Source organism: Phacochoerus africanus, chromosome 1, assembly GCF_016906955.1.
Source record: "Phacochoerus africanus isolate WHEZ1 chromosome 1, ROS_Pafr_v1, whole genome shotgun sequence".
Lineage (NCBI taxonomy): Eukaryota > Metazoa > Chordata > Mammalia > Artiodactyla > Suidae > Phacochoerus > Phacochoerus africanus.
Genome location: NC_062544.1, coordinates 116504741 through 116530425, shown reverse-complemented (window position 1 = coordinate 116530425; position 25685 = coordinate 116504741). Strand labels below are relative to the sequence as shown.

Here is a 25685-nt window from a genome sequence, read left to right as displayed (position 1 = left end):
AAAGCACAACGAGTCACTTCATCTTCATAGCAACCCCCTTCCAGACAGGTGCAATCAACATCTTATTCCCTGAGATCAAGGAAACAAGGCTGAGAGATTCAGCAACTTGTTAAAAAACAGACTTCACCTTCCACAATTGATGATCATTCCCTAGGGCCCTGCTGGATACATGGAAGGCGCTGTGCTGCACAGAGCTCACCATGAAAAGGATCCATCTGAAGGGACACTACTGTCACCTGGCCGCTCTTCCTCTCCCCACAGTCTCGCCCCACTCTGCCTCACAGAGAAGTCCAGTCTCATTTCCTACTGACATCCTCTTGTTCTGTTCTATCAATTTCTTCACTGAAGAGTCCCCTGAGACACAGGGACAGTCAACAGCAGGATAAGGTTCTGCTGTTTGGGTTCACCCACATTCAGAAAGCACCTAGAATTGTTCTTCTCCTTTATACACTTTAGTGACATGAAATGGACAAGGGAACACTTCCCCGGAAGAAAAAACACAACTCTTGACAGTATCTAGAGCCCCAGTTTTTCAAGCTAGCAGTAAACAGCCTCTAGCTTGGCACCTGGGGTGCAGAAGTCCATGTCTGTGCATCCCGGGTGTTTTCAGTTTCAAAATGCAGCCCCCTGGAGTTCCCGTCATGGCTCAGTGGTTAACAAAACCAACTAGGAACTATGAGGCTATGGGTTTGATCCTTGGCCTCGCTTACTGGGTAAGGATACGGCGTTGCTGTGAGCTGTGGTGTAGGTCACAGACACGGCTCAGATCCTGCATTGCTGTGGCTCTGGGGAAGGCCAGTGGCTACAACTCCAATTAGACCCCCTAGCCTGGGAACCTCCAAATGCCGCGGGAGCAGCCTAGAAAAGGCAGAAAGACAAAAATAAAAATGCAGCCCCCTGGCCTCCTGGCATTGTGTACAGCACAAGCCACATCTGCAAACATCTCCATTTACTCCAGGGCTGAGATACCACCACACAGTTGGCAACATACCTCATTTTATAATTAGTTGTTGGTAATTCCTATTATTACTGTTACTCTCAATTTATTTGACTACAAGAACAAGTGCACTGGGGAGACTAAGGAGGCAGCTTGTGTTCCCCCAGTCAACACTTGGAACCGGGTCTGTCTTTTTAAAGTCAGTCTTCTACAGTAGGAGCCAATCCAAAATCTCAAACTCTTTTTGGGTTTCTATAAATAGATATTTTAGGTGGCGTCTGACACCCTAAGACCTCTCTCTAAACTACTCAGAGGGTAGCTAAAATACGTACACAACTTATCTCCAGACTATTTTAAAGCTCTACTTGTATGGACAGTAGTAGTTTGAAGAATGAATCAAATTCCTATGGTTCTGGAGTTCCCTTGTGGCACAGTAAGTTAAGGATCCTGTGTTGTCACTGCAGCAGCTCAGGCCACTGCAGTGGCGTGGGTTCAATCCCTGGCCTAGGAACATCTGCATGCCAGGGGCATGAACAAAAAAATCCTATAGTCCTAAGGGATGAAAGTTAAAAGAGATAGTAAGAATAGTAGCAATAACATTTGCCATTACAGAGCCCTTACTATCTGTTCAATTCTGTGCTAAGCACTTGACATATACTATTTTATTTAATATCCCTAATAACCCCAATAAGTGGGTATTATTCTTCCCTTAGCCAAAAGAAACTCAGGAAGGTTAGACAATTTGCTCCAGACCACACACCTAGGAAGCAGCAGAGCCAGGATTGGAACCCAGGTATGCCTGACCCCAGAATCTTGCTTTGAGCTCCATGATAATTGTCTTGCATATGTAAGGAAATGTCAAGACCGTTTAGTCCAATCGATGCTGTCTGGGCTTCCAGGCAAACCTGAGTCATGGAATAGAGCTGGATGCTGTGAGAGAACCAAGGAGGGCAAATGAGCACACAGGTGCGTGCACACATAGCAGCAGCAGCAGAAGCAGCAGCAAGAAAGAAGAGCACTTACAGAGCCCCATCCTCAGATCCCTTTCTGAAGGGCCTGATCAGGAATGGAACTGAAGAGACAGGCAGGGATGTTAATCAAAGCATTGTCTACACTGGGGGAAACTCAGGCTCCAACCTTGTGTCTGACAGTGGGAGAAAGGTGACAGAAGTTACCCCACCTAGTGAAATGTTTTGCGGCCAGCAAACAAATCATCATGAAGAATACTCAATGAAGAGCGGACACCCTCATGAGATAAAGTTAGGTGGAAAAACAAAATAACTTCACATCTACGGTCTGATTCCAATTTCAAGAAGCCCAAAGGAAATGCTACAAAATTCTGATGTGGATATTCCTGCATCATAAGGTTAGAAATTATTGTTTTCTTACTTCATCATTCGGTACCTTCCAGGTTTTTAAAGAAAAGGATAAAATCTTATTTTTCATAGGAAAAAGAATTATTTTAAGTGGCCCCTGCCCTGCCAGGATCCACTCTGAGATGTCTTGCCAAACACTGTCTTATACCTCGTCTTGTACGACTGCATTTATGTAAAATAAACACACATGTGTATGTCTATACATACACATATTCAAAGGAAGAAATACACCAAAATATTAACTGTAATCAGACCAGGATGATGGGATAGCAGTTTGTCTTCATTTGCTTATTATTTATCTATATTTCCATGATGTTTAAAATGTTATAAATAGACATTTTGCCATTTAAAAAAGCTAGAGTTTATCACAGCATATTATTTCTTCCCAGGTGGTCATCCAAGCTTCTATGTTTGTGCACTGCATTCTTGTCTCTGGCACCTTTTAAAGCCCCTGTGGTAACCCAGAAAACCTGCACCTGTAATAATCAACTTGGTGCATCTGTTGAGGGGAAGTCACCCACACGACAACTTGGACTGTATGGATTTCTTCAATGCTGGGAAGAAAAGCAGCTAGGGAAGAAAAATTTGCTCAGAGCCCAGTAGGGCTGCCGGAATGACCAGTGTGCACATCAACCGTGCCCCCTACTTCTTGTGATAGGAACAAATTCTAAAGCACAGACATTTAGTCACAACCCTGGGTTTCCTGGGTCTCCTGGGACCTGGAGGACCAGCCTTGGCTAGTTACGCCTTCACAAGTTACTGCTGCACTTGTGCAAGCGCTGGAAGAGGGACACACTGCACCTGTCGCCACTTCACATGTACAACTTGCCTAATGCAGGCAACGTTAAGAAATGGTGAAGTGGTTATAGATGAAGATACAGGAATCAAAATGCCTATACTGGAATCTCGGCTCTATCACTTTCTAGCCAAGTGACTCTGCAAAAGTTATCAATAGCCTCTGTGTCTCTGTTTCCTCATTCATTACATATGGATAATAACAGAATAACCTGCTCTCAGGTTGTTGTGAGGATTAAATGAAGCTTGTGGAGCTGAGGGGAAGAGCCTAATGATGGTATGACTGTAATTAGAAACCAAGGTCAACTATGATGAACACGGGGACGTATAAAAGGGAAAAGAGGAGTTCCCATCATGGCTCAGCAGAAACGAATCTGACTAGTATCCAGGAGGTTGCGGATTCGATCCCTGGCCTCGTTCAGTGGGTTAAGGATCCAGTGTTGCCATGAGCTGTGTTGTAGGCCGCTGACGCAGCTCGGATCCCGTGTTGCTGTGGCTCTGGCATAGGCCAGCGGCTACAGCTCCGATTTGACCCCTAGCCTGGGAACCTCCATGTGCTGCTGGTGAGGCCCTGAAAGGACAAAAGACAAAAAATAAATAAATAAAAGGGAAAAGAGGTAGAGATGGGAAAAAGCTTGCCAAAGGCAGTAGCAACTGAGGACCCAGGACTGAGCCCCTGGCACAGCAGGAGCTCAATAGCTGCCAGCTGAATTAAAACACGAGGCCATTATGACTGAAAACTCAATGCGAAGCTCTAGGGACAAGGGCAGGAGTTTAGGCCAATGGGAACAAGAAGAAAGGGAACAAGTTTAGGGACCCAGAACCCACTCAAGGCGCTGAAGCATGGGCCCAGGTGAGATGGAGAGGCTGGGCCAGGATCCAGGGTCCTTTCTTCTAACTCTGTCATATGAATTCCTGCCATCCCTCTGGTTTCTGTGGAAGCTCATCCCCTCAGCAAAACTTCCTCTAACCCCTCACCAGAGAAGGTCCTCAGGTCACATGCTGTCTACGTGCTTTCAGAGCACTGCAGGGACACTTGCAAGCACTCATCTAATTCTCTGAATAATGCCTGCTTCCCATACTAGACTGTAATCTCCATAGGGATGCAGACTGTGTCTTATTTCCATTGTCCTCTACCCCAAGGCCAGCATAATACCTGGGACAGAGTAGCAAGATGTAGCAGAGTGGCAACCAGTTTGAATGATGAATGAATGAATAAATGCAAGAAACAATCAAATTCAGATTTCCCATGCTCCTGTGTGGGACCAGCCATGGTCCGAGGCAGCGGTGTTCTCTCTGGAGATGCTCTCCATCTCCTCCTTACCCATGAAATGGAGAAATAGAGAAAGAATGTGTTATTGATGTATTCTGACATCCTGGACTAAAAGCTGCTACACAAGAAGCAAAGTATTAATAGCCACCATCTCTCAAATTTATACTGCACCGTTCAAGGGCTGAATTCAAGGACTTTTTTAAAAGAACAGTAAGTACTCCTCTTCACACTTCAGCCTCTCTGCCTCTCCTTCTCTTCCTCTCTTAACCTAGCAATCTTGCCCACAAAACAGATCTGAGAAAGTGGATAAACAGTGACGCTTCGGCACTCCTTGCAGTGGGCACCTGAGTGACCTGGGGGTGAGCTGGGAGGTTTAAATCACACTGCACTACACAAGGGAATGACGCACCTACATGTTGAGCTCAGTTTAAAAGGCTTCCTTTATCAAGTCCCAGAAAAAGCAGCTTGAATATGGCCTTGATGGGTATGAACTATTTCAACATCCTAGTAGGACTCTGTAGTTATTTCAGAACATAAGAGTTTTTAGGGAGTTTTCCAAAAGATAGAAGGGTTACCAGTCTGTTATTTTGCCCCAGAATGAAATCTGACCAAACAATTAGATTCTTTTTTTTTTTTTTTGTCTTTTTGCTATTTCTTTGGGCCGCTCCCGCGGCATATGGAGGTTCCCAGGCCAGGGGTCGAATTGGAGCTGTAGCCACTGGCCTACGCCAGAGCCACAGCAACGCGGGATCCGAGCCACGTCTGCGACCTACACCACAGCTCATGGCAACGCCGGATTGTTAACCCACTGAGCAAGGGCAGGGACTGAACCTGCAACCTCATGGTTCCTAGTCGGATTCGTTAACCACTGCGCCAAGACGGGAACTCCATGATTCTTTTTTTTTTTTTTTTTTTTTTGTCTGACCAAACAATTAGATTCTAAACAACCACAAGGCTACATCTTAATATGACGCATCTTCTTGGATGCCACCCCGGAAAGCGGCGCGCGCATGCACGCACACACACATACACACACTGTTCACCTTCAGATCGCAGGGAACGAATGGTGTTGCTCCCAGGAATTTAGGCAACACTAAAAAGAGGAGCCATTAAGCCTCCTGGAGCTGATGGTCATGGCTGAGGACAAAGCAGACCTGCTGGGAATCTATCCTGTCCTTCATGATCTGGCCAACCTCTCTGAGCTTCAGTGTTCTCAGCCTGTAAAGTTCACTCCCTGCACTCAATCATTTATTCCACAAATATTTACTAATCGAGATTATTATGGGAACCAAAAGTAGAGCCATGAACAAGCCAGAGGTCTTGCTCTGGGGAGCTGATGGCTTCTGGATCTGGCAATACTGACCTCAGAGAGTGGCTGCATGACTCCAAGATGGTAGGAATTAAAACAATGGTAGCTGCCATTCATTGGATTCCTACAACTGCCAGACACACTAAGCTAAAATTTAGATTCATGGTCTAAATCTTCACAACAGTCCAGAGAGATGGGGATCACTTAAAGAAGAGGAAAATGTAAATGAAGAAGCTGAGTATCTGCTGAAGGCTATATACTATCCACAGGTGAAACCAGGATTCACACCCACAGCCAGAGTCCAGTATCATGAACTTAATCCTCGGCTCCACTGCTTATGTCTGGCCCAAGCAGCTGGTGTTCCTGGGATGTACAAGTCCCCTTTCCTGAGCTCCTCAGCTTACATCTCAGCCTTCTCTCCCCCAAGACACTTTAGCTCTTCTTTCCTGGCTCCAGACAGAAAAGATCACAGCACACTTGTTGAATGAATGCTGTTTTGTTTTTTTTTTTTTTAATTTGGCAGTTTAAAGCAATTAATGTCATTTAGGCAGACGCATTATTAAGTCAACATTCAAGGGAGGGTGGATCAGGGGAAATGAATATACCAGGTTACATAAATATCAATTTACTCACTGTCTAAAATATCACAGAACCTCCTCATATGTCAAATATTTCAGTCCCTTTTATTTTTGCTTTTTACACTCAGAGATGACTCCATTCCCGGACACAAGCCTAAGAACAAGTCTGTCGTACAAAGACTCCCAGGAAATAACGGTAGTAAAAGTGTAGAGGAGAATTTAGCAAGACAGGATGTCTTTTCTGCCTCCTCCAACATGGATGCTACTCTGTCTTCTCTTGGCCATTTGACTAAGTCTGCCTTGTCTTCTAAACACTCTGCATTGGTATGAGTCACTGCCCCTGAGAGAGTGTAGTGCCCTGAGGCAGGGCCCATAGCATCTTCCTACCTTGCCCTACGCCAGCAGGTGCCTTGTACAAATGCTGGTGGGATGGGTGGACACTAGCAAAACGGTGAGTACCACCCATCTCATGGTGGAGCTGATGGGAAATAATGGGCAGTCAGCCATTCTTTGGAACCATGCTGAGTATCAGCACTGAGGGTCCTTGGAGCTCTATGGAGTGCAGGCTCAGGGAGAAGCAGTGAGCTGCTGTGAGCTCACTGTGAGCTCAGCTGGGTCAGAGACGGACCTAGAACTTGAATCTCAGACTCGCAGCCAGGCTCCTGCCCTCCCTTACCTTGTGACCCTCTGGTCCAGTTACATTGTACCCCATGACCAGAAAGTCAAGTCAGCATATCCATATCCAGATGGTAGGAAGATAAATTCTTGGGAGGAGGTGTAATAACCAAATAAATCCTCACAAAGTAAATAAATATGAACAAAAAAGTCCCTTTTGCACCTGGGATGGTGATGCTCTACCTGGCTCTCCAGCACTTAGCTTTGTGATCTTCGGCTCAGTTTCTTCAAATGGAATATGAGGACTGGAAATTACTCAGGATTAAGTGAAAGGATCTCTTCATGCACTTGTTCATTCACCAAACGCTCAAGTGGCATCTTCTTGGGCCAGGTGTTGGGCATGCCAAAAAGGACAAGGCATTGTTCCCTGCCTCTGAATGACAACCCTTGGTCAGAGAGGAGATGACAAAACAAATAACTGACCATCAGGTACAATAACAAATACCAGATGCAGTGGCTGTTCTAAGAATAGGATGTCAATATAACACAAATGCAGAAACTCCCTGTAAATCTCTAAGTGCTGAGTAAAATATCAGGTGTTTTGAAGACCACTGCTCACCTTGTATTTCCCATGCTTCCCTCTCTTTCTCTCACATTTCCTCCCCATTGCCCTCATCATGCCACCCCTAGATTGCCTTGCCTCTAAGTGGGTTTCCCACATAGCAGCCCAGGAGTAACACTTGGGACCAACTGAGGTGGCTTCCCGCCCTAGGAAGAGGCAAATGCAAACACTGGTAAGCATACAGGTGACAGTCAGACAGCTCTGAGTTCAAGAACTAATGCCACCATTCATAATAGCTTTGCAACCTTAGGTAGGTCACTTCACCTCCCTGAACCTAAGCGTCCCTATCAAGATAATGGGGCTATCAGAGCACCTGTCACATGGGGTTGTTGAGAAGGTAAAATGAAAGTTACACAGACAGCCTAGCATTAAAACTAGCCAACACACATTAGCTCTCACCAGCTATCACTGTTACGAGGGAAAACATAGCTTTAGTCTCAAAGATCAACACTACACCTTTCAGAATAAAATTAAACTAACCAATAATTTACACGGCTAACACTCAGAGCACTGATTTTTCTTAACACATTTATTAGGTTGTGACATAAATTTACTGCTCACACAAGCCTTCTAAAATGAATAGAATAGAATAAGGTAGAAGAGAATAGAATACAGTAGGAGAGAGTCCTGTGAATCAAATAGACCAGAGTGCACTGAAGAGAATAAAGCTAAGTGGTTTCATAAAACTTGCATTTCACATGTGAAGTTGTATGGAATGGGTTGCATTGAACCATGTATTTCTCACTGTGGACCATGGTCAAAGAAGTTTGAAAGCTGCTGACTTAGAAAAAATGCGGTTTTGTGCCCAACAGGCCCCTGGGGGAGCAATTCTTGTACCAGGGAGATTAGGAGCAGCCTTTATAGGAAGTAGATTGACGTCTTTCATGGTGATGTTCACCAAACAATTTCCTGTTAAAGGGCTGGTAACCACAGGTCCCCGTAACCTATTTGGTAAGAAGAAAAACCATTGGTGACAGGTCAACAAATTTCTCTCCATCTCACAAAGTGGAGACTGGCCCCTTCAACTCTGCTCAGTGATTTATAAATAAACTGCTTCAACGATCAGACATGCTCCTGGGTACCTTCTGACTTTTTAAGATAAAATGCCTGACTTGTTCCAAAGCTCCCATTTCTACTGCAGAGAAAATCTCCAGTCACGCCATGCACGCTGAGGAAGGCTGCACCCAGTACCAGTCTTCGGCTGGCCTCAGAGGCTAGGTAGCCACCGCCCCAGGCCCAGGATGCAACAGACGTCACGCACACAGACACGGAAGCAAACATGCTGGGAAGGTGTGCACGTATCCCCGAGTAGGAAAGAGAGGGAATGACTGGGTCTCTTCAGGGGAAGCCAGAAGCCTTCCCAGAGATGGGATATAGATAGCACTTTCTCAAAGCGTGGTCCCTGGAGCACATTAGAATTACTTCAGACATTTGTTAGAATGCAGATTCCTAGACCCTGGACCAAGGTTACTGAGTCCAAATCTCTTGGGATGGGTCCCTGGAATAATGTATTTTAACCAGCTCCCCCAGGCAAGATTTCTGCACACTGAAGTCTGACATCCTCCAGAGACAGAGCCCAGCAGCCAGACAAGGGCAACAGGGTAAGCAGTGTAGACGGCCATAACAGCCCAGGCCGAGGCACAGGGGCGTGACACAGCCTGATGGGTTTGGAACTGTGAGCAGCATGCTGTCACTGAAGCATTGGGGGCAAGGATGTGAAAGGTGGCCACAGCAGCAAAGGGATTTTGGCACCCAACACAGCTCTGCATGCCTCATTGAGTATTCAAGGAGTGTTTGTTGAAGCGGGAAGGAAGGGAGTAAGGAAAGGAAGGAAGGAAGAGAACATTTCCAACATTTGGTCAAAAGCCAGTAGGTTCTCATAATTTTGTTAAAACAGCTAAAGATTTCCCCAAACCATCACATTCTCCCCCAAAAGAAGCAGAATCTCTATTGTGGAAAAGGAGAAGATTGAGGCCTCGGGTTTTCAGAGGGGTTTATTAGTAGTGAATAAACACTTGGCTCACTGTAATGTCTCCTGCCCACTTCACTGATGGAGATGGTGTTAATAAGGAGGATGTTCCCTGGTGACACACCGGGACAAAATATTTTGGCTGTTAAAAAACAATTCCATTGGGGGAACATTTCCTTTAGGTAAAATTCAGGCTTAAATGTGGCTTAATCAGAGGAAAGTTTAGAAAGGCCCTTTTGCCTGGAGAGTAGAGGTTTCCTGGGGAGTGCAGCAGGGAGCTTTGACAGGCATGGGGTAGGAAACAGAGGGATGCAGGGCTAGAGGCTGCCTTCCTGTGTTCTCCGAGAAGCCCACTGTGGGACGTGGAGCTTTCCTCCCCTCTGTGTCCTCAGTGCCCTGATCATAGCCTGGGGGCTGGGTGGGGAAATGCCAGGACTTCAGGCTGGCTGGTCCCCGATTCATGGGACCCCTGGGACAAGCCACCAGGCCCTAAGCACCCTCAGCTGGAGGGACTCATTCCCAAGATTCATCCTAACTAGGAGATCTCACCTTCTGGGTGAGTAGTCAGGCTCAGCAGGAAGGTAGAGGGTGGGCATCGGATTCTGGTGACTGCAGGACCACACAGCAAATTCCAAGTATGATATGGCACCGAGTGCTCCACAGAGCAAAAAGCACGCAGGAAGCCTCATGCCCTCCACAGAATAATGTTCGAGGGAGAAGCCAGCTGTGGGATGCTCCAAAAACCTCAAAATGCAATATCTGGGGGGCCTGACAATGGAGGATGAGAGGGGGGTTGGAGCTAAACATCTTTTGGAAAAACTGCCCCTATTAAATCCTACTTCCCAGCCAGCTGCTCCCCCTCATCTCAGAGGGGCTGTGCTTGCTTTCAGTATCTCTAAGGGCCAGACTGGGGAAAGAGAGTGGACAATTGCACCTCCAGGATACAAATGCAAATCACCCAAACTTGCTTTATGGTCTCTCACAAGGTTTCCTCCAGTGTGGAGGAGCCAGAAACAGCCAGTTCAGGGTGCAGCTGAGATGCTGCCCAGGAGCGGGTAGCGCTGCTCCAGGGATGCTGCAGGTACATACGACAGACGAAGATGCAGATCCCTAATGCCTGCAGTGCAGAGACCCAGAAACCAAGTTCCAGGCATGTGCTAAATAGCCAAACAAATAAACAAGTGTAAAATAAAAGGAAGCCACATGGAGAAGGTGAAATCATGGTCAGCAAACACCACCCAGCATCTTGATGCTAGCAGGGCCTCCGAGGAGGCCAGGTAATGACCCCATGTGAAGGTGAAAGGGATAGAAATTAAAATTCACATTTCTCCCTAATGTCACTGGGAATGTGGCATTCGAGCGCTTCATGGAATTAGCTGCAGCGGCTTCCTAATTGCCTTTGCCAGTTGCCGCCCCCAGGTTGATGGTGGCGGCTGCAGCGGCCCCATCAGTCTCGCTTGGTGCTCCTCACTCACCCGCCCAGCACTGCGGTGCTCCCGCCGCAGCTGCTCAGCTTGGCGCTGCGGCGGAACTGGGACCCCCTCTACCCAGCTGCAAGGCTTCAGAGTGGGTTATCTCAGCCATGTTTTCAGGATGCTGATGGAGGTGGGCTGGGATGCTCCCCAGGGATGAGGGAGAAGCAAAGACTAGCTGGCTCAGATGTAGGGCAGTCCCTGCTGGCACCAAGAAGGCTATGGGCAAGGGACCCGCCCTCAGGGCTTCAGGGCTTGATTGCTGTAGCTGGGAGGCAGCCCCGACTTTTTACAGCATCTACACCTGATGCTAGGGGTTCATAAAACCCAGCATTGGAGGGTAAATGGGAAAGGAATGTGAAGGTCCTAGTTTGGCCTGTGTTCAACAGCATCATTCCCATCACCGGCATGAGAGCACCAGAAAAAGGCTCCTTTGTTTATCTGTACATTCATGCATTCTACAAACAGCCCTTGAAGCCCACCCTGAAAGCAGTTCTGCCCTAAGTGCCAAGGATGACCCTCCCCATCAGAAAGAACAAGGCTATTCTCATGGAATTTCAGGTCCAGCTCACCTGCATCTTTCTCCACACACCCCCACCCCCACCCTGACTGAAAGAGATAAGGGTCCTCAGGATATCACACTTCCCCAGACCTGCCAGGGCATGGACAGGTCTGCCAGACTCATTCCTCGAAAAATAAAACTGACCCTATGGGTCCAAGGGCTGTAACCTTCAAGCTAGCTGTCAATCAGGCAGAGAAACAAACTGTGGCTTTCCTAAGGAAAAAAAAAAAAAAGAAAAGAAAAGAAACACCAATAAATATCCAAGAAAGATAGACAAAGAATGAGGAGGACAAAAAAATGAGGAGCTAAAATGTACTGGGTACTTCCAGACATCCAGTTCTGTGCTAAGACTGTTACCACAGACTGACAAAGCTAATCCTCACCATAACCCCATTTTACAGATAAGGAACCTGAGGCCTGGAAGTGAAGCTAACTAGAGCCATGCTGGACCTTGAAGCCAGATCTACCTCTTATCAGGGTCCCAGAACCCAAGCTGGCTCTTTCACACAATCATCCATCACCAGCATGGGAAATACACAAAGGGAAATTTTGCCCCATTCAATGAGATTCTCAGAAAGGCTTCTTAAGGGTCGACCCTTACGAGGGGAGGGCTGCCTGACCTTCAAGGGAAAACAAAGACAAGCAGCACAGCTTTACTGTAATAAAAGGGAAAGCCAAAGAAACCTAGAGGGTATACTGGGCCCTCCCCTCATTCCGGCTCTCCACTCTCGCTCCTTTACGATTCTGCATTACAAAAGCAAATGCCAATACACCAAGACAACTAAGAATTCCTCTGGGGTAAGGATTAAGGGTAGGGAAGAAGTTTCCCCCAACCATCCTGATGAGCCAATAGCAGGCTAAGACCAAAGCACCACGACAAGCTGGTCCTGGGATTACCCAGCTGCCCCTTCTCAGAGCCCACCCCAGCCCAGGCACCTGAACAGGGTTCACAAGATCCAGGTTCCAAGTCTGCCTCTGCCCCCTGACGCTGGGTAGCCTTGGACCAAGTTACATTTTCTGTCTTAATGTCTACATCTCTAAAATAAAGATGATGAGAAAACCAAACTCAAGAGTGGATGTAAAGCATTAAATGAAACAATGCAAATAAAGCACATGGCATGACATACAAATAAAGTACCTGCGTCATTATTAAGATTGCCTCCTAAGAGGACCTTGTGGGGCTCAGCAGTGAGCAGCTCTCATGCAGGGCTCCAAAGAAGGCCTCTGGGTGGCCTGACATTAACTCTCCCCTAAGGGGACAAGTTACTAGCATCAGCAGCCAACTTGCCCTGACACGTGGGAGCATCTCTTGGGAAATAACAATAGCAGCCCATCTTTTTGAAACACTTCCTATGAGCCACTTATTGTTTAGTATCCTGTGTGCATCTTCTCATTTGGACCTCTCCACTAGAAATGAGTACTACTGTGCCCACCTGACAGATAAGAATACTGAGGCAGGAACTGTGTCCAGTCACTTATGATAGAGCATGATAATGTGAGAAAAAAGAATGTATATATGTATACATTCACCCTGCTGTACAGCAGAAAATCGACAGAGCACTGTAAACCAGCTATGTTGGAAAAAATAAAAATCATTACTAAAAAAAAGTAAAATAAAAATAAAAAAGAATACTGAGGCTTAGCAACCACCTTGTCAGGTCCTGTGACTCTTCAGCAATAGTACTAGATTCTACCCTGGATGGACCTGCCTCAGATCTAGACTCTTACCTCTACACAGTTCTGCCTTCCCAAAACGAAGTACCTCTATAAAAGTAAATTTTTTCAAAAAAAAATCAATAATCCTCTAATTTCTAAGTTTGTATATTTTTCAAATCACCAACATGGCATGTGTGCATTTGTTTCATGCAAAAAAATGAAAATCATACTGCTTTTCAGGAAATCAAGTAATGGCTCCATAATTCTGAAATTTCTGTTCTGGGAAATGTGTATTATTGGCTTTTTTTACAAGATTAGTGAGCTATGAGCCCTTTCCTGAGAGGATTACATCTTATTTCAGGGTGACCAGATGACTCCTGATGTTCTGAAATACTTGGCTACAGACCCTGGGATTTTAAAGTAGTTACTAGTTTTTAATAAAAGGAAACAGCCAGTGTACATCAAAATGCACACAGGGAGTTCCCACTGTGGCACAGCAAAAATAAATCTGACTAGTATCCATGAGGTGGTGGTTCCATCCCTGGCCTCACTCAGTGGGTTAAGGATCCGGCATTGCTGTGAGCTGTGGTGTAGGTCGCAGACGCAGCTCGGATCCGTGTTGATGTGACTGTGGCATAAGCTCGCGACTACAGCTCCAATTCGACCCCTAGCCTGGGAACTTCCATATGCCTCAGGTGTGACCCTAAAAAGACCAAAAAAAGGAAAAAAAAAATGCACACACACAGAAACACACACATACCTTTCATTGGATGCCTGACAGTGTCCCCTCTGTGTCCGTGTGCAAAAGCACAGTGTGCTGACAGGGGCCGAGGTCCCACCATTCACACTTGAGCTTTATCATCCCAGAAGCCAAACGACCATCACTGACGTCAATGGGGCAAACAACTATGCTCATTGAGCTGTTTGTGCGTGATGAGGCATATTGTGTTAATACAACTTTCACTGATAATGGAAACTGGTAGGAGGCTAGGAGTAAAGCCTTATGTTATGACTCCTGGCCAAAGACTACCTACCTCCAATAGATTTACCTATTGTTCTTTTTACACTCTTTTTCCACCTCTGCCTCAACAAAGCACAATGGAAAAGGCATTTCAGATGGGGTGGGTACGAAGAGCCAAATGCCTGCCTGGTGTTCCTCTCACTTTGCTTTACAAGTTACAGGGCAATGTTACAGCAAGAACAAAAGTGAATCCCACAATTGCCCACCTGTACTGTACAAGGGATAGAATGAGGAGAATTTGGCTAAAAAAATTTAAAAATAAATCTCTGTGGGGACATAATGAATGCATCTGTTTGCCATAGTGCCCCTGTCACGTTAAATGTGTGTGACATATATTGCCTTAATCTTATGAACTCATCCTGGGATCAAAGTGACTAAAATTCTAGGAGTCTCTCTTGCTCTTCATCAATAATGAAGCAGATACTATAAATGAGAAAGTAGCCAGAGAACTAAGGCTTCCTATGTGTCACATATTGTTCTAACTACTTCATATATGTTCCACCACTTAGCCCTCCCCAAAGCCCTATGATACAGGGGCTTTTATTATTCTGCAGTTCTATTCTGCCGATGTGTAAAGCAAGGTCCAGGGAGGTAAAAGTAGGACTAGAAGAGTGGAATTCAATTCTAAAGCCTGTGGTCTTTTTTTAAAAACAAACAAACAAACAAACAAACAAACAAAAACACCTCTTTCAGCTGTGTATGGCTCACTGCAATAGAAATCTAGACTCTTAAAATTAGACAGGTTCTTTCCTGGGAGCCAAGAGTTATAGAGAAGGAAATGCAAAGTCAAGGTCAAGTTTACAGTATGGGAGGGTCTAGACTTGGAGGCATTCCAAAAGCCAATTATACCTTCCATTTTAATGCAAAACTTCATTTTAATGCAAAACACCAAAGTCTCAGGGAAATGCCTCAAACCACCCTGTATAAGAGGCACACACACTGTCAAGAGCCAAACTTAGGGAGTTGAGCAAAGGGATGAAGAACAGGTTTGACTTTTGGAGAAAAACATGAGGGGAAATGCTCCTCAATTTTTGCAGGACAGCCAAGTCCTCGTGTCTTAGCCATGAGGAGACTGGATCCTGCTCAGGAGTTCTGCAAGGATGTTCGCCTCCTTGGCAGTCCGACCTTCCAGGCTAGGCAGAGGCACTATCATCAACCCCCTGCCAGCCAGGGCCCCTCCAGTCAACCTGCCCACTCTCTGTTAGCCACCATTCCTGTCCCATCACAGCACCAGCCCACACAGAACAGGGGAAAGACCTTTCCAGCCTCGCAGGGGCCCAGCACTCATGAGGTCTGTCTTCGCTGCCAAAAGAGCACACATCTTGAAACCTCACCTGAGGACAGCACACCTGGGGGATGGAAACCAGGGCTGGCACTGGCATCCCACCCCCATGGCCCTTCTTATCCTTCTGTGGTCCTGACAACCCCACTAAAACTGGCGCTCAGGTGAGATTATTGGTGCTTCAGGGTGACACATGCTGCAAAGAAAAGTCAAAGGCTGGGGGTCAAAACACACCTCAGTCTGAGTCCAGCCCCATCACATGGCAAGCATTCCATCTCCCAGCACCATGAGAGGCAGATAACATGGGCCGTCTCCAAGTGAAACTAAGGACCACATCAGATGTACCTACTTTAATACGAAGAATGCTTAGCCTATTAAACACTCCACCTACAAAAGTCCATTTCCTTTCTCTCCAGTCCCAATGAACAATCTGTTCACCTGGGCTGGTTAGGACCTTGGTGGATGTTGAGGAACCCCCAGTGCAGTCAGACTCTGCAGTTCTATAAGAATCTCGGACACAAATGGTTCTTGAGCGATTTTCTGAACTGCTTGGCCCAAGCTGAGGACCAAAGCATTTGTACGTTTACTTTCATTACTGACATCTTAGTGGCTTTTACTGCTGACTCTACTGGCTTATGCATAACAATCATTAAAAGTTATGCAACTACAAGAGCATCATTCCCCCAAGTGGCAGTACCTGTTTACTCAAAGAGGAGCTACATGTGTTAGGCATTCAACGTCGTTAAGAAGATCACAGAGCAGATGCTCAAAGCCCAAACACAATAGCAGATCGTGCCAAGGAAGCTCTGAAGAGGAGGTGGGGGAGGGCAAGGAACCCAGGATGCCTTTCACCTTCCGAGGAAAGACCAGTGAGGTGCCTCGTCCCCCAGGAAGATGTTAGAAGACTAGAGTCCCCCAAGGCCTCACGGGAAGAATTCTCACGGAGGAAATGCCTGGAATGCCGTCCAAGACAGCACGGGGACTGAGTGTTCATGGCCTGTGGATCTGCTCTGTGGTGAGAGAATGGCAGGTGCACTGTCTCTCCTGTAGCTTCGGGCCTCACTCTGAGCAGCGGGGGCCACTCAGCCTTTCCTCAGCCTCGCCCACCACCTACACAGCAGGGCAAGCCTAAATCTGGAAGGAGGTAATAGGAAGACCCAGAGGTGTCCTTCAAGCCCCGATTCCTCATGTGAGCACTGTCCTGACTTTCGGGGGAAGGGAGCTGACCTTGAGGAGAAGAGTGAAGGTCTGCATGCAGGCTGGGTCCACTGAGGTCTCCTGCCCTGAAATACCTGCTTCCCCAACCTCCTCCCTGTCAGGTGCCAAGGGGGACCACCTTCCTTGATGCCCACTCACCTGTTCATGCACCAGCTCATTCAACTCTATGGAGCCAGACCCCACAGAGGTTCAGTGAAGGTTATCTCAAGAGCTTGTATTTGTCTCACGCCACGAATAATGACCTCCACAATTGGATGGCAGGAGGCTGCCACATGCCAGGCACTGTGCTAAGTGCTGTGCATATTCTGTTTCATTTAATCTTCACCACAGCCTGTAAGGTAGAAAGTACTGGTCTCCTCTCACACTGGAAGGTGAAGGTTGAGAAGTATCACACTGCAAGGTGACCTAGCTAGGAAACAGCAGATCTGGGACTCAACCCCAAGCCCATCTGACTCCAAACCTTGTCCTCTCGGCTGCTTTCCCAGGCTTTAATTGTTTCTGAAGTAATTTTCCAGATGTTATCTCATTTAATCCTCCCAAACAACTGAAGGTAGAGAAACAGGTATTATTCACACTGTTTTCAAACTGGAACTGAGAGAGGAAAAGGTCACACAAAGATGAGGGAATACAGCAGCACTGCGGCCCACAGCAAGCAGACTCCGGAAGCTGGCTCGGTCACCTAGGAGAGGCTGCCTAACTTCTGCAAGCCTCAAAATACATGAGCCTTCTAAATCTGAAAAACAGGGCAAATGGCAGTTCCTGACGCATCAGGTGGCTGAGAGATTTAGAGGGATGTAAAGTACTCATCATGGTACCTGGAAGGCAGGAACTCCAGAGCGAATGCTACCTGGTTTTACTGTTAGATTAGTCCATTTGCGCAAGGTCACTCAGGAAATGCCTACAGAGAAGATAAGAAGACCAACACCATGGCTCCTAGTCTCCTAGGCCAGTGACATTTTTTTCTTTCCTTTAACAACACTGCATCTCCTAAGGTGTATGTCTCTGAAAATGCTCCCAGCTCTGCACCTATTATGATGATGAACAAAGACAGGCAAAGGACACCTCCCAGGCTGACAGTGACCAGGACATTAAAATAGAAGGAGAGGATGAGCTACCCAGCAGGGAAAAGAGAAAGCCAAAATGAGCACAGCCCACCCTGTGCTTGCTGAGATGCTCTGCTGTCCTCATCTAGAAATTCTCTACGATTTTTTAAACAAAGGGGTCCCATATTTTGCTTTCGCACTGGACCCCCCAAATTATGTAGCTGGTCCTGGTCTCAGCAGATCCTCCATGGCAGCTGCCTATAAAACCTCAGAGGCTGGAGACAAACACGAGCCTGGTGGACTGGGTCACTGGGTTCCATTCTAGCACCCTGCTTCACTCCCTCAAGCCACTCTTGCTAGCAGCCCAAGAGGACAAGAACAGTCTTCCCCATTAGCAGGCAGCATCTGGCGCATTCTGTGAGGAGCAGCATCCATTTCTACCGGCACACGAACACACGCACAAATTTAATAAGTATAGTGGTAATGACATGTGCAAGCTCCAAATAGCGACTGGCAGTTGCTGGACCTAAAATGAATAACCAGAGGTCTGGTCTGTGAACCCACAGCCATTTGCGGCCCTGCCCAACATGCCTGTCCAGATTGTTTACATGGATAACAGCTCTTTTAACCTTGGGAGGGTACTGTTTTCCAATATCGGGTGCCAAGATAAATAGGTGGAAATGCACAAAGTGAAGAAAGCCGTCTATTCCTTGTCAAGAGATAATGCTCTCCTCCCCTATGTGGCCTTAAAATGCCCATTTACAGTTTGCCTATTGAGTTGTTTATTTCCATAGTCTTGATTTGAGGTAACTGGGAAGCCCTGCAATACATAACTGTAATATACCTGATAAATGGAATACCATATTTAAACAGCCTTGGAATGAGCACCCAATGACTGTTGTTCAGAGCAAATGGAAATTAAAAGGTTTACCATTTATCAAAGACATCCTTAACTCTTCAAAGTTGTGCTGTAAAATAACGTGGTTTTTTTTTGTTGTTGTTTGTTGGTTTGTTTTCCTGAAAAGCAGATGTGCTGGCTGGGCATGGAGAAATTCCCTAAAACACATCAGCTGTGTGGATGCCTCATCTGCCAAGGGTGAGCTGTGGCCCCGGCTGGACTGCGTCAGAGAGGGGTCTCCAAGACTGGCTTTACATTCCGGGAACAACCACCCCAGGCTGCTGATCAGTAAATACTCTGAAAAATCAAGCATCCTCCTCTTCCTCTAGTCACTTTGTTCTCTTGAAGGAGAAGCTAACTTTTGTTTAATGGACCAAAGAGGGCTAATGAAGATTCTACTGATGTTGCCAGGAGCCTGACACAAGGAACTTTTCCTCTCATTTCATGATATACAAAGCATCAGTGCAGTCACTGGAGATGAAGCATTGGTCATTATATCTCTTGTATAAAAATTACATTAAAAACAGGGTGAGGGGAATCTCATGTGCAAATTCATAGGCTGACATTTACATCTAATTTCCCTTTTTTTTTCCCAGTCTCAGCCACAGCAGACGTCTAAGTCAAACCATAGTGTCCCAGAGAACACAGAATCTGCTAAAAGTCTCTGTCTAAAAGATGCAGTGGGTCTCAACTCAGGAAGCTGTTTCAACAAGCACTGTGACTGCAAAAGAACGGGGGACTTCCGAAATGAATGCCACTCACTTCTGAAATAAATGCCACTCACTTCTTTTGCAAGGAAGAGGATGTGTCCTTGGATAAAGAAAAAGTCCATTTGTTGGTCTCTGTTATGATAGCTCTGGATTAACGACAGACTGGAAACAAAGGATTTTCTGAGAATGTATGCCCCCTTCAGTAAACCCAACACACCAGGTCACTTATTGCTCATCGTGTCTGGGAGCACTAAACACCTAGGGAGGATCAGTCAAAGACTGAAAAGCCTAAAATCCCAAACTTCACTGCCACAACTATGTGCTCCAAACTGCAGGACAATGAGACATCTGGCAGGCCACAGGTGCTCGGAGGTAATGGTTTCACATTTCTTTTACCTTTGTTCATCCTGATACACGGCTGTGTGTTCATCACAACTGGAAACATTACTGGTGCTTGCCCATAATTGGTGCTAGCAGGTTTTATAATTATTACGTGGCTTTGTACTCATGTGTTCACCTAAAAGCACACTGGTATTAGAACAAATAAGATAAAATAAAATAAAGCCAGCCTGAGATCACCAGTGTCATTGATAAAAATTAATAGCGACATTGGAATTAAAAATCTGAAGTTTGTCTGCCTATGTTTTCACCTCCCTTAATTTTGACTGGCATTTGTAAATCGTGGCAATGCAGGTTGCAGCAGTTCCTAATGAGAGAACAGCAAAGCAGAAATATTCCTGGCAGAAAAGAAACTTCAAGGAAAAGGAAAAGAAGATAAAGAAATGAACAAAGAGGCTCAGATACAAACTTAGCAAAACCAAACCAAAAGAACTTTATCTGGACAGCGGGTGACCATGTGAGAGTGTACAAATGCAGTAAGGCGTATGTGTGTATAAGACGTACCACATAAATTCTAACTGGTTTAGCCTGCTCTGCTGACATCCTGCTGGTTGGGCTAATGAGACAAATAAGCTGTCCTGAAAGATGGAAAACTGTCATTTCCAAGATCTCAAGACTTTGAAAAATAATCTGCCAGGGCAAAGTCCAGTAACTGGAAGTAGTGTCAGGAATTAAAACATGGGCAGCATAGGTTGAATGCATTAATCTTGCAGGATGACAAATAACTGCGTTTATTCAACGAAAATGTTCAGCCAAGAAGCGCCTCCCCAGTAAAAGCAATCTGTAGCGTGTCAGGCTTCCTACAGATAGCACAGCACTGCTACCCAATTCCTGATAAGTGAATACTCCTATTTAATTATTTAAAAGTCCATCGACTTCCACATTGATGAAAAGTCATAATTATCACAATGGCTTAAAGAACCAACCTTTTACTTTGCTGACTCTGTCCTATGGAAAGAGACATCACATTCATGTATTAAAGCCGCCCTCTCAATAAATAGTGGATAACGCAAAAACCTGGTTATGCATTCCAAGGCGCGCACATTTGATAAGTGCTGCATGAGGCGTCCAAGGTAAATGTCAATTCTTTTCTAGCATTAATGGCAGAGATGCACAGTACCTGTATTTCCGCTCTGTGTTTATCATCACGATTCTGGAAAATGTAATTGGAACCCTTCATTCCCATGAATGTGCACTCCCTGAATGCAGATCCAAACAGAACGACAAACCCAGCTCCTACCAAATTCTCCCTGAGGAGGATGAAATGAGAATCATAACCAGTTTAATACCTTTTATTGTGAGTGTTAGGGGTGTGGAGCCCATGAGTTTAACAGCCTAGGTTACCAGACCTACAAGAATGCTACTTACTGAATCCCAAAATAGAGAGGTAATGAAACTATGCCTCCCCCAAAGAACCCACACAAAGCACATTCTTTGGGGAAAATGAAGCAAGATAGCAGCAAGTGAATACTGACATGAATATGTCAAATGGGAAAGTTAATTAAAAGTTGAAGTGAATGGAAACCCCTGCAGTATCTGCCAGTGAAGGAAGGCAGGGTACAAGCAGACAGCGGCACACCAGCACTGCACTTTCAGGGGCCCGCTAGCCTATACGGCTGTCAAACCTCTCAAGATCCACTCCAATTCCGTCCCAGGTAATTCCATTCTATACTGGAAACACAAAACTTGGCTAAAATATGGACTACAGCGTTGTATCAATCAAAAAATCCTCTTTATCAGGAACTAATAGATCACCATTCCTGTGCTCAGCAAAGAAATAAAGGAGAAAAAATAGTAGTCTGGCGGTGGATACCAAATACATTATCATAAGCTAAGGTAAAGAAAGCCATGGTCTTACACAGACAAACAACCGGTGAAATGTTCTCCTTTCTGAAGCCATGACAATGAGGTACATTGTGAAAGAGCTGTATTTACGTTGATAAAATAGGTGATAATACGGCTACCTTCATTTAGATTACCTAATAAAAGCCTGTTACCAAAATGGCAGTTTTCCCAGTCTCCAAACACCTTAAAATAGATGGCCAATTATTATTTAACTTATATTCACAATAACTATTTTGTAAAGTTTTTGCCTGAGTACAAAAATTACTAAACTCCCATTCAGAAAATGGACATACTACATCAAATCACAACACAAAGTGTCAAGTACAGAAAGTACATGTAGTACATGAAATTGTACAGTAGTCTACAGCAAAACTTACTTAACTGAAAATCAAGTTTAAACACCCATGCCTTAAAAGCATAATTTCAGTCGATTACGCAACATAGTGTTGTCCCCTCTGAGTCCCCTTACTGCAGTGTTAAAGCATTTTTCAACCAAGTTTTCCAACTCATTTTGAGGGTATCTTAATTGTCAAGGATGCAATGACATGACGGAAGGGTGCATAGGGTTTTGACTTAGAGGAGTAATTCCTCATGCAAATGGCCAGAAACTTGAAAATAGGCAAGAGAAAGGCAACTATCTTCTTGCTTTTCCAAATGATGTCACACCTCCCCAAACTCTGAGGACTTCTCATCTTTTCTCATTCATACTCTGAGCTCTCTAAATCAATGCTCTTTGCTGATTTTAAAAATATAATCCTATTTGGGGGGCAAACAGACTAAGATGGCCAAAGGATACCTGCAAAAATGCTCCCCGAGTTTTCTAACATGCTCTGCCCTGCCATTCATGGAAATCCTTGCCTAGCAAACCAAAGCCATGGGTATCTCAGAACCCCATGGCCGGTGACCGCAATACAAATGAAAGGACAGATGCCCACCCCACAACCTAATGCCCAGCAACACTTCACCTTCCCCTCGCATCACATTACAAAATGCCAGGCAACAGCAAGAAATGACAACAAAGCCATAAACAGCTGGAAATAATTACCCAATTGTCAAGCTGCAAACATGACAAAAGCAAAGCAAGGCTTGGGAATTCACCATCAGAAAGGATGCTGATGAGAAGGTAAGAGAAGCATTTTAGCTTTTTCCAATTTGCTGTTATAGAGTAGCCAATAATATGGTTGATGGAGTTTTGTGTAGTGTGTGTGACTGTGTGTATGTCTGTGTGTATGTTAACTTCAAAGAGGAAGAAAAAATGTATTTCATGTGCTCCTACATAATGCAAGAAGAGATGTTAGCAAAACCAAAAAACAATCACAGCCTCTGAAGATATACTTTCAGAGGTGCTGCTAAACTACAACATGCAGACGAAAAAATATTTCTTTAAAGTTATACAAAACGTTCTCTTCTTTAAAAGCATAAAGAAAACACACAGGCGATGCAATAGGCCAGAACTCTTCACATAAAACATCTGACACGCAGGCAAAATGCCAAAAGGGTACAGACTGATCCAGATTAAAAGAATACTAACAAAACAGGCAACTCCTATAAACTGAGAGGCAGGTCACAGGTACATAAATTATCATTGTCCATAAAGGTACATCATAACCTCAAGTTTTTATCAACTGCCTATAATTCAATGAACTCCACACCGAAATAACAGAGTTGGGCAAACAGTCTTTCCAAGAGATCAGAGAATATGGCTATTGGTAAATTTTAAGCCAGACTAACCTCTGTCATTCTATTGTAGGCTGATGCTTCATTACGATATTTGGATTTCATGTGAAAAATTGTCTCATATAATGTCCCCAAAAATGCTACTCTCTGAAGCAGAATGCCATAAATAAAATGCGTACTTGGTTACCAGGCAGCATGCATGACACATATGTTGCATTGGCCCAAAAAGCACATTTTAAAATGCTTAAAAGTTAACTTAACAATTTAAGCTGTTTGTACCCATTTTCAGAGAATCATCCCCTAAAGGCCAATTTTATTTTCTATTCTTTAAGAGAATTCTTGGATTAATGCTGCTGATTTGTTAACTTGAAATTTTTTTAACCCCTCTAATCTCTCCTCCCTGGCCCATTTTTTTCTTTTTTTTCTTGGAGGGAAGGGAAAAGGACCATATATCGCACAATGTAATTTTAAGCATAATGCTGCCTGTTTGAATTAAAATTGATGCAGCTTTTGATAAAAGCCTAATAATCAATTCTCCATTCTCATTACTCTCCAGAATTATATGGACGAAGACCAATTTCTTAAGTTTGTGGACTACTTTCATAGGTTATTACCCAGCAGTGCAGCTGAGTGGAAAGATAACCACATTCATTCTCCTTATCTGTAATGATGTAATGCATCCCAGCCCTGGGTCTAGATGATTGGGGAATAATGGGATTGTACAACTGCAGGGATGACAAACAATAGTGCAGCTCCTTTCTCTGATACACTGAACCCCAGCCTCCAACGCAGGCAAGGTGAAAGACATCATAACATAGGCACTGATTCTGCCCCTTGGATGAAGTTAGCATTTTTTTTGGCCAGCGGAGCATCTGCTTTCACACTGAAACAGCAATACCGACGCTGAAGAGAGCCATGCAAAAACACTGTTTCCGAGCCCCAGCCAGGACAGTGCCAGTGAGTATCCTGCTTTTCTTTGTGTTTAGAATCAAGTGTCATCTAAAAATAACCCGTTGGTAGGGAGAAGTCACTGCACAGTACATTGCCAAGAAACCAGGGGATCAGAGACACCTTTGATAACTGATGCTGCTTGGGGTTCACGTTTGTTTGGAAAACTAAATCTGCCTCCATTTTCTGTGCTGGAAAATCATCGCTTCTTGCCACCACAGAAACCTTACCTTTTGCAGAAGCTGGGAGCCGGAGTACTTAGCGGCAATAGATTTTATCTCTCCACCAAAAGCAGAGGCCCAGAGCTTCACCCTACAAGGAGAAAGGGCACAGGAACAAATGTAACACCGTGTCACAGTCAACACGCACGCACACGCACACACGGGGCTGTGGCTGAAAGAGCCGGGCGGTATAACATTGGAGAAAAAAGAAAAAGCGCCTCGGTAGAATCTGCCAGCACCAAACTGCAAAGCGCAGCTCAGGAGGGGGGGGTCCGAGGGGGTAACATAGTTCTGAATGCGCAAAGGGTTCGCTGGAAAGATCACTGAATTTCATTTTAATTAACTGCCTGAGAACTTGACCACCCAAACTGGGCATCAGCTGGCAAAGACTAGTCAGAAGAAATCCACCCATCCCCCCCCCCCAAAAAAAGAAGTGAGATGGCAGGATAGCAAAGAAAGGGAGTAAATAAACGGCCCATGGAAGTTGGATGCGGTAAACAGGCTTCAAAGTTGGTGTTGTCACTGGCAGTGAGCCTCTCCAGGGCTCACTCGCCAGCCTAGGGAATGGGAGAGGGGATCCCACCCCAGCCTTGCCGCCCCACTTGGGTTCGAGCCTGCAAGTGCGAAAGGTGAGGCCAACGCCCGCTGCAGGTCCTGCCCGGCCGCACCTGCAGGAGCCCAAACTTGAGCACAGCGGGTCGCGGGCGGACAGCCGGGTCCCCTCCCCGGGCGGCGCAAGACCCGGCACTTACACAGAGAGTGGGATCTGCTGCTCCGAGCGCACCACGTCCCCCAACGCGGCGTAGAGAAGCGTGGCGGCCAGGAGCGCCGAGGCCCCCCGGGACGCGCGGCACGGCCAGCCCGGCCCGGCCATGCTGGGCTACCTACGACGCGCCGGCGGCGGCGACAAGAGCGACCGCTGGGAGCTGCGCCGAGCGGGCGGTGGGCGAGCGCTCTGGGCTGCCTGCTCCGCGCCTCCCCGCCTGCCTCTCGCACGCCGGGCGCACTTGGGGAGCAGAAAAAGGAGCGGGGGGAGGGGGGAGAGGGTGGCGGGGAGGGCGGAGAAGAGGAGGGAGGGAGAGAGGTGGAGAGGGAGGCAGGCGGGGGAGGAAGCAGGGAGACGCGCCTCTCGCAGCAGCGGCCGCCGGGCCCCGCCTCGGCGGCCCCGGGAGTCCGGCGGGCCGCGGCAGGAGGGCGGGAGGCGCCGCGCGGGCGGGGACTCGCAAACTCCAGTGTCCTTGGCCGCAACGGAGCGCGCC

At 46.0% G+C, this 25685-nt stretch overlaps 1 protein-coding gene across 3 annotated transcripts in view; it reads right to left on the bottom strand.

Annotated features, from left to right (window-relative positions):
• Positions 1-25472, bottom strand: part of CACNA2D3 (calcium voltage-gated channel auxiliary subunit alpha2delta 3) — a 795368-nt gene extending 769896 nt beyond the window's left edge. For all 3 annotated transcript variants that reach the window (XM_047777080.1, XM_047777060.1, XM_047777070.1), the window contains exons 1-2: positions 25179-25472; positions 24436-24517 (exon numbers count right to left, since the gene is read on the bottom strand). In XM_047777080.1, the coding sequence (XP_047633036.1) occupies positions 24436-24517; positions 25179-25300 (204 nt within the window). In that variant the 5' untranslated portion in view covers positions 25301-25472. The remainder of the gene's footprint in view (positions 1-24435; positions 24518-25178) is intronic.
• Positions 25473-25685: the final 213 nt, after the last annotated feature.